This window comes from Chlamydotis macqueenii, chromosome 9, assembly GCF_036417535.1.
Source record: "Chlamydotis macqueenii isolate bChlMac1 chromosome 9, bChlMac1.mat, whole genome shotgun sequence".
NCBI classification, from domain to species: domain Eukaryota; kingdom Metazoa; phylum Chordata; class Aves; order Otidiformes; family Otididae; genus Chlamydotis; species Chlamydotis macqueenii.
In genome coordinates, this window is record NC_141564.1 from 8363814 (window position 1) to 8375898 (window position 12085).

At 45.0% G+C, this 12085-nt stretch overlaps 1 protein-coding gene across 3 annotated transcripts in view; it reads right to left on the reverse strand.

Annotated features, from left to right (window-relative positions):
* Positions 1-12085, reverse strand: part of INPP5D (inositol polyphosphate-5-phosphatase D) — a 54029-nt gene that overhangs the window by 26667 nt on the left and 15277 nt on the right. For all 3 annotated transcript variants that reach the window (XM_086754730.1, XM_086754729.1, XM_010122289.2), the window contains exon 3: positions 365-515. In XM_086754730.1, the coding sequence (XP_086610856.1) occupies positions 365-515 (151 nt within the window). The remainder of the gene's footprint in view (positions 1-364; positions 516-12085) is intronic.

Genomic DNA, 12085 nt, shown 5'->3' on the forward strand with positions numbered 1-12085 from the left:
AGACAGTGACCTTACAGATGCAGTGCAGGGAGAGGGGGGCAGAGACATGTGAGATGGCCGGACATAAACCAGCTTGAGTCCAGAAGAAGGACAACAGATTAGTCAGCCTTGCAGCTGATTCAATATACTTCTGCAGAGAGGCTCAATCTATTCCCTCAGGTGAGCTAAAATGGTGCTCCAGATGCGGTATCGCCCCAGAACCATAATGACTCACTGCCTCATGGTCTTGCCAGCTCAGATCTCCCTAGGCTCTGCTCAGTTTTATTGCATGACATGCTCTAATCTCCCTTCCTGCACTGCATATCTTCAGTTCAAGGTAAGCGTCAAGGGTCTGCATCTCCAAGTCACATCATGGGTTTCTTACCAGCATCCTCCTCCGGTTCATCTGCAGCCTCCTCTTCTTCCCGCGGCACTGGATATTTGAGGTGCCATACCAGACCCATGTTCTCCTTCTTGTAAAATTCTATCAGTTCCTCCAAGTTCTCAAAATACTTCACGGGAACACCCTCTGATGCCTGAAACAAAACACAGAGGCTGTCATGGTCTGGGATTTCCTACCACAGAAACACTGCTCCTCACAGAAGGAAAAACAAAGTCACAGAGAGAGAAAAACCCACTACTGCTGCCCAGAGAAAGCCAGCCCAGCTCTCACTGCCCATCAGACCACAGGCTCTGTGCAGAACAACTCCTGCGGTACAAACAGAAACAGATACACACACACATTCCAGCCAGTGTCAGCAAAAATGGCAACCTCAAAGATTCACTGAAGCCAAATGGAAGAGCTCTCTCATTTGATTCAGTGTCCTTGGCTTCAAAGCAAAGGAAGACTACTTTAAAAACAAAGAATTCTCCTGGATTAGTTTTTGCATTCCCTCTTTTACTGAGCACAAAATGCCTGGACTATGTTATATTTTGTGGTATCCAGGAATAAATTTTTCTGTGAGATTGCAAGATAAACATGTCTAAATCTAGACGTTAGCATCCCTTCCAGGATTCAAAGGCTCAGAACTTGGTTCAAAAGAAACAAGCTAGCAAGGTGCTGTCACACAAGAAAATGCTCAGATGAAGGTTTAGAAAGCTGAGGCTCAGGACACAGCTAGGACTGCGAATGCATCAGGCGTGACACCGAGCTTGCCAGATGAATTCTATCTGTGACTAAACCTGGCCACTAATCTCAGGAAACAGATACCGGCAGAGGACAAACACAGGGATAAGGTTTTAGAGGTCTTCAGAGGCAAAGCTGCAGAGCAGTTATATCTACGCATTGGCACGAGCGGTAAAGAGGCTGGATTCACCAGGCAGGAACAGCTGCCAGCCCTGAGCTCTGCCCAGCTGCTTCAACCAAGGGCCCCAACAAGGACAGGGTAATGATTTGTCATGGCTCAGCACAGACCTTACCAAAGGGAGAGCTCTGCATCACCTCCAGAACTGTGCCTAAGTACCACCCAAACCCAAGAAAACAGCAACAGGTAACAGAAGCTCTGCTCTCTCTTCACAAGGGATGCTCTTCCTGGCAGGATGCTCTCCTTCTGGATGAAAAGTTTTCCCAGAGAAACCAACCCAAGAAGGCCCCACCTATACAGACAGCAAAACATCAAGGAGCAGGGGCAGATCGGTGAAGAACAGATGTTTTCCAGCCCCACAAGACTGTTGTTCTTGACTTAAAAGAGCAACACTGGGAACAGTCCACATCTGGGGATACAGCAGCAGTGGGCAGTCAAAAGGAAGAGCTGATCACCCTAACAGCAGGCGTCACTTGCACTGTTTGACATGCATAAAGCTAGATGTTGCACAGGAAACATGCTTAGTTGATAACGAATTAAAGCTTTGCCTTCAATTTGAAATATCTTGTCATAGAGCCACACTTTAGACATTCTGCCTCTGACTAACGGGCAGGACATTTTAATTTCTTTTTGGATTGCAATTATTGGCTGTAAAAATTAAAACACACAAAATTTTAATACAAGTTTGAACAAGCTTATTTACCTGCTGTGTTTGCCGAGTTTCTTATTATCTCTGAACTTTTTTGTTTAAAAAGCAAATGTAGCAAAACCCAGAGGTTAAACAGGAGAAATGTGAGCAGAAACCACAGTGAGCAACACAGAAAAATGTCTTCAGTGAGTCCTAACAGCAACAAGATTTCTTTTTAATTTTCCTAAAGAATAAAATCTCAGGCCAGAAATTAGGACAGTGCTTTCAATACTAAACCACATTTGAAGGTTTCAGTGCCCTAAAGCCTGCCATCAAAAACGCCTTTCATTTTTAACTACACCTGCATGTCTTTAAAGGCACAGCAAGACACATTTTCATAACAAACGTGTGTGATGTTTCTGAGAGCTGTGCCTGTACAGCCTCCTCTTGTCTCCCAGGTCTTCCCGCATTTGTCAAGATTTATTATTCTCGTACACTGGAAAATGTCGCATTCAGCATGAAAGTGTTGCTTGGGCAAACACTGGATTATATTTTTGTGAGGCCAGAGGTGTTGAAACAAATCGCTGGTTAAAACTTCACAGGACCGTAACAGCACCTGGTCTGCTAGAGCAGCACAAACTCAGCATAATCAGAACGACTTCTGATCTACACCAATTAATGCAAATAGCATCCTGGTCCTCCCAGACACTTCTGCGTCTTGATGCCAACTGTGAAGTCTGGGAATTGGGGAAAACCATAAAGGAGAAATAGCACTTGGCTCTAATCCATCACATGAAAGGATCCTGAAGTCACAGTGCTGCACTGGGACAGACCTGGGATAGTTCAGGCAGTTGCTTCCATGTTCCTCTGTTCATCTTCCCCACAGTACCTTCCTCTGCTCCAAAATCCCTGTTTTTGTGACCAGCAGCCCTCCTGCCAGCCCAGAGTGCACTGTTAGCAGCACTGACAGCAGGATGACAGCGAGCTCAGCCTTCGTGCCCAGCCCACGGCAGTGTTCATCCTCTGGACTGAATCTGCCTGGGCTACCTTCTGCCTGCCACCTACAGCACCCATAGGTGGGATGGAGCTCGCGAGGGACAAGGCTTGTGATGGTTTAGTTTGCCCTAAGCTACCCCAAAGGCCACCTGGAAAAAGGCATCAGCCCCAGAGGGAACACTCAGACCCCAAAACACACCAAGGGTAAACAGGATGGTCAAGGTTTGCCATCTGCATCTTTGCAGGAGGAAAGCTTTGCCATCAGTGCTCTCTCTCACCCCATTACTGCAGCCTACACCCTGCTCCTTCTCTTTCCAAAGTTGTCATCACACTCCTACTTCACTTCCCAAAGACCTTGCTGTCTGCTCGCTTCCCCAGAACCCCCTGAGTGATGACTGTCCCCACAACCCTCCATCCCGCTCCTGCGCAGCATCCCTCCCACCCCTGGTGCCCAAGCACTGTCTTCTCAGCCTTGCTTTGCCTCTCAGCTCCTGCTCTTCCAGGATGCCTGCGAGAAGATGGATTGCCCTGCACAGCTTTTTTCAGGCCAAATGGAGCCTTGATGTAAGTGGGAGGAAAGGCTGAATTAGCACCTTTTGCTGCCGATGATAGTTCAGTCTCTGAAACCGTGCTGGTCTCTGTGGTAACCAGAAGCAGCAGCATTTTGTAACAGGCCTCCTTCCTCTAACTCATTGTGCTGCGTTTCAAGAGTGGACTGAAGCCTGTGGTCCAGCCCAAATTCCCCTGAGTGGCCATTAGCCCAGCTCACATGCAGGCTAGCGGGATGCATGCGCAGAGAGGCCCCAGCGTCACGCACCCTTCTACCCTGGTAGCTCAGCTGGCTCAGATGGCCACTTTTTGATGAACCCTGCCATCTCCTCTCTCAAGGATAACTGGGACTTGTGGCCATGTGGAGGAGCTGGGCTTCACATGCATCCGAATGCAGCCACTCATTCCTAAAGAGGGGCAGGCTCCATCCCAGCAAGACCAGCTCCTCCAACAGCCCATATTCCCCAAGCCTGTTCAGGATAAAAAGGACCAACTCCCCACAGCACGCAGTAAAAATAAAGGGTGACACTTTCATATTTTAAGGCAGAATTCAGCAGGGAGCTGAACATGCGTCCCGACAAGCTGCACAGACACAGTGAGAGCTGCAATAAGGGAAGAGGAAACTGGTGGGGCCCAGAGCTCCAACAAGCCATGGCCAAGCACAGAGGGAAAGATGGGGGAGCCTCAAACCCGGTCGGCGCCCGCTCATGGTGAGGGAGCTCGAGGGCACTCCCCCATGCTGCAAAAGCCACAGCAGCAGCAGCAGCTCGCTACACATCAGCTTTGCCGTCATGAGAGGCTGAAAGCAAAGATCGCTGGATTATCCTCACTCATTTGCTTTTGTATTGTAATTGTTATTATTTGTAAAGACCTCAACAGAGGGAGCGTGCGGGAAGGGCTGTGCCCCTCCAGCACAAAGCAGTGCCCAACAAACCCCTCCGCCTGAAATAAGTTCCTCTCAGAGCACCCCTCTAACTTCCCCGCTCCCCCTGAGAGAGCAGGGCGTGCTGGTTTTGGGCTGCCTCCCTCTGCCCAGAGGCACAGCAAAAACTCTGTGTTGCTTGACTTGGGAGAGAGAACAGTAAAAGCAAGACCTTGCTTCTCACCTTGGGGAAAAGATGAGAACAAAACCTGCATGGCAGTTGTTAGTCACATTGTTCAACAGACAACGGCAAGGGGCACGTGAGCCCCTCCAAACCCGCCAGCCCATAACTTTGCTGCCAGTCGCAGGGCAACAGGACCATCCCCAGGCCTCAGCGTGTTCCCAGCCCAGCACCGCCCAGGCCTGCAGGCATGATGCCTGCATAGCATCAGTTTAACACAGAAAAGCTGGTTCAGTAGTGTTGCAGCTAGCACTCAGGTTGCTAGATGACCTATCTGAAGGCTGGTCAAACAATTTTCACGGCCAGCAAGCCAGCAAGGCAGCATATAGCTGGGACATAGGCTTTTTCACACTTCAACTTGTGGCAAGGTGTATAGGTTGCAAAGGAAAAGCAGCAGCGGATAGTAAAATACTGGCACCAAGTCACTCCGCATCTGGTTGCAGAGTGCATTAGCAAAACCTGGACAGACGGTGCACTCTGAATAAATGTCCTCAAGACAGCCACACTGGATGACAGGAGTGGAGCAAAACAGAACCTAGATTTTTTGCAAGCTTGCTCTGTTTTTTGAGGCAGGTAGCAGACATGGAATGGGGCACTGCAAACAAAACCGAGCAGGAGTGGGCAGCACAGAACAAGCCGGAGCCACCCAGAGCGCAACAATGAAATCCATTTCCCGCCCCCCTGCCTTCGTTTAGTAAGTAACTATTTCCTCAGGGTTATCGCAGGATAGATCTTGTTTTAATTGCAGAGCGAATTGTTTCAAGTTATTAGAAAAGTGGATGGCAAGTGTCATCTCCACGGCAACACACCACATCCCTAGAAACACACGCATGGACACTGGAGCAGCATGGAGGGCAGGCTCTGCTTCCGTGGCGATTCCTCCGGCATCACCGCGAGTACCTCAGCTTTGCGCTGTCGATAGCCATAACGTACGGAAGGGAAACACCTAGTGCACATACGCAATATAGGGAACAGCCCGTAACACAGCAGATTTGCACAAAGGAATCTGGATAACAGTGAATCAGAGGCTGCGTAGCAATTTTACAACAGAAAACTGCACCAGAAAAAGTCTGTCTCTCTAAGATCTACTACGGGAATGTCATGTGAGATGCAGGAAGAAACTCCTCTGCTGTACTTGGTGCCATAAGGCCTCAGCTGGACTGCTGTGTCCAGTCCAGGGCATCACTTTTACAGACCATGTGAAAATACCATAGAGAGCCCCAAGAAAAAATTATGAGGATGGCTGAAGAGTTGGAAAATGTGATTTACTGATACGGTCTGGCAAACAGCCTGAAGAGATCACAGCAGCAGACTTAAAAGTCTTAAATTCTCTTATAAAGAATCTGGCAACCAGCTGTGCTGCAAGTCGCCCAAGGACAGCAGATGTGGCCAGCTTGCTTTGCAGCAGAGGAGGTTTTGATTAGATCTCAAGGAACCTTGCCAGGCAGAGACAGTACAGTCCGGCTATGGAGGGAGAGCATGTGTCCACCTCTCTGGGAGCACTGCAGTGCAGAGCACCCAGGCATTCCTAATAGCTGGCCCGCGAGCACCTGATCCTGCTCCTGCCTGAAAACAGGGCAAACACTGGGCTCAGAGACCTCACAGGGTCTCCTCTGCCCCTAATTCTGTGACTGTAGGAAGCCCTCCGCCAATCTACCTGCTGCCTCTTTGTCCAGATCCTGCTATGTCCTTGAAGGGGACTGGTAAAACTGAACATGACCATGCTTGTCATGACCCAGCCATTTCAACTGCGTCCCAAACCACAGCCTCTCAGATCTTCCACTTCCGACTCCAGCCCTTTTGGCTGGAAACATCCTTTCCACAGGATGTTCTGGTGTCTCCTGTCCTCCAGAAACTGCCATCAATTCTGCCATCTGGCCAAGAGAACACCTTGACAAAGATACTCCAGATATGGGTTTCTTGAGAAGCAGCTCTGAACATACCTCTAAGAGAAGCTGCAAGTGGAGTATAAAGGCATAAAGTGAAAAGAGATTTAAGATGTAAAGCCTACGCTGAGCCAGGCAAGGAAGTGGTTAACTTGGGGTTCATTACAGTTGTATAAATAGATGGCACAGGAAGTCTGGGGCCCTAAGAAGGAAGAGGAAGTGTTTTCCTTTCCTGAGCCATGGCGCAAGGAGGAACTAGGAAACTGGTCATCTGGTTATATTGCTTAAGGCCAATCTTTTTTAACCAGAGTGCATTAAAACAGGTATTTAAACCCATATATAGGCATTTCAGTTACAGTCAATAAGTTTTCAAAGTTATAAAAATCCTGCAATACTCACCAGCTTAAATAGAAGCTAAAATCGGATCACTTCTACTTTGGTGCGAAAGGCTGGCAGGAACTTTTTTCCTTTCAGATTTGGGAAAAAAAAAATTCTTAGGCTTCCCAGTTTGGAAAAAAAAAAAAAGTCTTCAAGACTGCTTGTTTAAGGAGGAAGTCAGTTGGCATTTTAAAATTTACTTTTGGCTCTTATGTAGGCTAGCTTTTATATTTCACTAAAGAGCTGAACCCAAGAGCTAAGAAATTATTGGTAAACTATTTTTAAAGCATTTTAAAGCAACCTGGTTGTGTTTCAGGTTTTTTGTTGTTGTTGTTGATTTTTGTTAGAAAATATTTATTATTTTTAGATCAAATCTTGTGCTAAGAAATTTCAGGAGTGTTTCAGAGGAATGGGATCACAGACAGGAATCACAGCTGAGAGAAGCAGCCTCTTCCCAAAATACAAGCTACTCAAAAACGACCATAATTCTACCATAGTTCCGGGCTGGGAAGAAACAGGGCTGAGAAGAGAGTACGAAGGGAGAGGAGCAAGCGCGTGTCTGAGCAAAATGGGGAACCTGTAACATAAAGGGTGGGTAAAGGACTTTAATTAATTAAAGTGGTGGGAACCTGGGAGCTGGCAGGAGAGATCAGATGGTGGGTGAAGCTCAGTGAGAGGGTCTCTGGCAGGGGAACTGAGCAGGAGACAAGAGGTTAAGGGAGGAGTCCAGGGAACCTGGGCAGAGGATGTCAGTGGGTGGCCAGAGCAGTGCCTCCTCACCTGGAAAAAATAATATAAAATTTCTGGGAGAATGGCACAGTGTAAGTGCAGTTGTAAATTATAACTTCAATAATGTTGGAGAGAACATCTCATCTCATCTGAGATGAGAGATGACAAAGCTTTCTTGTCCCATTCTGCATACAGCTCAAGTTTGCTTAATCATGTCACTTTTTCTACAGTGGCCTTTTACAGTTAAGACTTTGGGTGAAAATCATGGAAATTGGAGAGTTCTGGGAAAGAGCGCTTCAGAATTTCTGGAAGAGATTATGCATGGAAGGAAACAAGGAATTGCAATTTAACTACTTCTAAGTGTGTATTACTTCTAGCTTCTGTTCCTGGCTTAAAATCAGACATCCAAACAAGAAAAACTAAGTTAAAAGAAAGGGGAAAATATAAAGAAAATTACTGTGTTGTCAATGCTATAAAATTCCCTCTGTTCCTCAAATGCAACTGAAGGAGACCATTACGTACTGCCTCTACCATAAGCTCAATTTCTGTAAGCATAATACTGACCTAAGAGACACTGTACATGAATTACTGGCACTGCGTCACAATCCTTTTCTTATTATACATATTAAAAATCAGGAACGCTAAACGATTTTCACTCTCTTTCACACTAGTATGGAATGTGAGCCCAGTTTGAGTTACTCTTAAAAGGATCCTGACTCTCATCTCTGCCACTTCTGATCTCTTCTGGCCCTGCAAGAGTTTTCCTCTATGCGATCCCACTCAGGCTGCGTTCTGGCAGCCCGAGGATCGGTAATGTTCACAGGTAGGAAGTGCTCCCATGGCAGAACTGGGACACTTGCAAATTAAAAGAGTCTGCTGAAGTGAAGAAAAAAAAAATGAAAGGAGTTTTCAATACAGTATAGATGGCTGCCAATTTTTAATCTCAAATTCCTTGTTAAAATCCTACATCCTAAAGAAAAATATATTAGATGTTCTGGAAGGTAAAAAGACGTATGGAAGTCTTTTGAACCAGCATTCTCCCACACGAATAAAGATAGAGCTCATAAAAATAACATACTCAGATCCTACTTAAGGATGCCATTGCACTTTGCTCTAGCACTGCACAATTCACACAAAAAGTATGTTAATTGCCAAATATCTAACTAATATTGCTAGATAGAAGCCAGTAAGAACACTGAGCAATTATAGAAAGCACCAACACCACGTACTTGAGGTAGTCCTTTGCTCTAAGTAAACCATTCAAACTCTAGCCATCAAAAAATATTTTACCAACCCAGCATAAAACTCATAGAATAGAAGCACCAATAGAAACCTCCTGAGCAACCACCCGTTTCAGCATTTCTCTGTGTTATACTAAGTACGATTTACATCAACAACAAGCAAACAGCAGTACAGTTCCATGACAGAACACGAGGGACTGGCATTAAATTTAGATTCAAGGTGCAAGTCAGATGAGTTGGTGATGAATGAGCAAGGACTGCAGATCCATGGGGATCTGATGCAATTTTTTTAGCACTTCTGAAGCGTGTGGGTAGAATTCAAGTAGAAGTTTTGGAGTGAGTACGCTACTTCTGGCAACTTTTGTAATTTTATCACAAGCCTTGTGGTTTTTGGTTTTCCACTGAAAAGCTTCAGTGCTTGGTGTCAAATGAAAATTTCAATTTTTGTTTCTTCATAAAGTATCTAGCTGTAGTGATTACGGACACAAGCTTCAAACCGCAGGTTCTCAAGAGCTAGCAAGGCAACCAAAGGCAGCAAATATAACATAGTCATCATTTCTGAAGGCAGTTTGTGGAGGTCATCATTCTGATTTTGTCAGCACTCACTGCTGACAGTAACTGAGCTGGGGAAACTTGATACTTGCTTTTTGGTGGAAATTCCCAAAAGCCCTTTAGCTTTTCCATCTATAAAAGGCATCCTCAGGCAACAGCATGAGGGGCTTGAAATCCTATGAGAAAGAACTTTTCCCTGAGGCAGGTGAAGGCATGCCTACACCAGCTCTGCCTGCACAGCAGGGCAGGACCCCTCAGCTCAGATCAGTCCTACACTATGTTCCTGGGGGTCTCCTCTAACCTGTGCAGGCTAGTGGAGGATCCATAATCAGCTCTCTGCCTTCCCTATTGCTTCTGTGCTGAATGAATCCCAGTTTCAACAGACATGAAGCACTAAATATGCATGAACTACATAAAATATCCAGTGGAAAAGAGAAAACGTAAGATTAAAAAGTTGTACTTATTGAGGGTACACTGCTGAAGCAAAGCAATGCAGGTAGAAGGTGCATGTCAAACAGCTGCATTCACCACATGATACTGCATAACTTTCTGGGATTGCATAATCAAAAACCATAAGCAATGCACAGATAAGGATGAGCACCTTAGTGTTACAATTTCCTGCCTTCAGCCTGCAAAATTTCTCAGGCTTTAAGCTATAGCTCTTTTTTGTGACACTAAGGGTGGCCACTCATCCTTTCTTTCAAGGGCTTGTCCCTTCTTCCATTCATTTATCGCATGGCTAAGACAAACTCTTACTCAATTAGAAGTTAGCACTGAGCCATGCCTGCTAATTGAACAGATGCAGAGTCCAGCCTGAAGAAGCACCGTCATTTAACAAAACTAACCACAAAACTAAAAGCAAACAAAAAAATATCCTTCAGGCCCTCTCATGTTCTCCCCTGAGCCACACCTCTGGAATAAAAATAGCAGACGTGGTGTTACAATTTTTTTGTTAAACTTTGCCCCAATCCAAGGTTTCTGGTTTTGCATGTACGGGGATGTGACATACAACGAAGACAAACTGGCAAGGCTAACTAGTGCCTCTGAACCACCAGCGCTCGCTGCATATGGGTTCTACCACGTTCAGTCACAAATACTTTTTCTAAGACTTAAACAACATAGGTCATGTTTTTGGAGAATGAGGTCTAACACAGGTCATGTTTTTGGAGAATGAGGTCTAACACAGAGTTACCTGGAAACTCTAATTCGGGCTTAACAGCCTGCAAACACCGAGCAACCTCAGCCCATCGAGAGCTTTGCTCTACTTCGCCCATGGGGTTTGCTGAACCCAGCTGTGCTGGGTGTTATCTTTTAAAATACAGGAAAAGGAAAGCTTTAGAGCCCTGGGACGGAACAGAAGGGAACCAACTTAGACTTTCAGAGGAGAACCAAGATGGAAAACTTTGCCAGAAGTTACAAATTGAAGACAAGTCAGACAGCAGGGCAAAGACCTGGGAACAATGGAAAGCTGCACTGTGACTTCATTCGCTCTGACATGACTGAATCTGAGCTATCTTTGCTAAAGTCTGTTTCGTTTCCCTAAACCATTTTGCCATTTGAAATCAAGTCCCGCATGTTTTGCATTTATGCAGCAATCTGAAAATGAAAGGATTCTAAATTTCTTTCAAAACTTAATGAAATAGCTTCAGCCACCAAATGTAAATTTGAAAAGTATTGGTGGAGGAGACTTTGTTTACCTAAAACAAGTGCAACCAGGACAATACTTTAGATTGAACATGTTATTTAAAGGTGATTGTATCTTTAGATTTTGTATTTATATCAACAATAAGCTGCAGTGCATGTTGTGTCTATTGGTCCCATTCCCTAAGGCTGCAGAGCAGATTGAGTGAGCAAGATCTAACGAGAGCTTAAATATTACTTGTGACCTGCTGGATGAGTTACGTCTCTGGATGGGGAACGCAGCCTGCGGTGACACATCTCATCAGCAAATCAAGATACATTTTTAAAGAAGAAAGGGCATCACCCTGTCAGTAACAAGTGCAGAAACAATTTTGTACAGGTGGCAATATTTGCCATGAGACTCATTGTAAACAAATTCAATAGCAATGTTTTCCAAGATTCCTTCCTATCTTAAATGATCAGGACAAAAAGCCTCATCTAGCACCATCAATATATTAGCTTCTCTTTCTTTGAGAAAACAACTCAAGACTTGCCTGAAAATGAGTACTTTTCTCTATGACCATCATGACTCAAAGCACAGAAGCAATAAAACATAGTGCTTCATTACCACGTAGTTGAAAGGGAAATAATCTATTGTCTCCCTGAATACTTAAAATTCAGTTATGAAGTCATTTGGAAATACAAAACGGATAATGCAATCATATGGTTGATAATATTAAAGCTAACATCCATCAAATTGCTGAAAAATTAAAATATTTTCTTATTGATAATGTTGGTTGCATAAGTTTTCAATTATTTTTCCTCCTCTGCCAGAAGAAGTTTAGAATTTCAGGAAAATTTTGATTTTGCTAGTCCTGGAGATGTTGAGGTGCATGTTCCCAAGGTGCTCAACTCAGTTACGATAATACCTCTGGCCTCTCAAGCACAGGCTAATTTGAAAAGTCTACTTAAAAAAAAACAAAACCTTTTTATAGTTCTCAGTCCACGAGCAGAGGTTACTACCCCTTCCTTTAAAACATCTCCACAGAAATGGTTGATTTGGGATGGAAGCGTCTGCTGGGGTGGGGGGAATTCCTGAAGTATATTTGCTGCTGGAAGC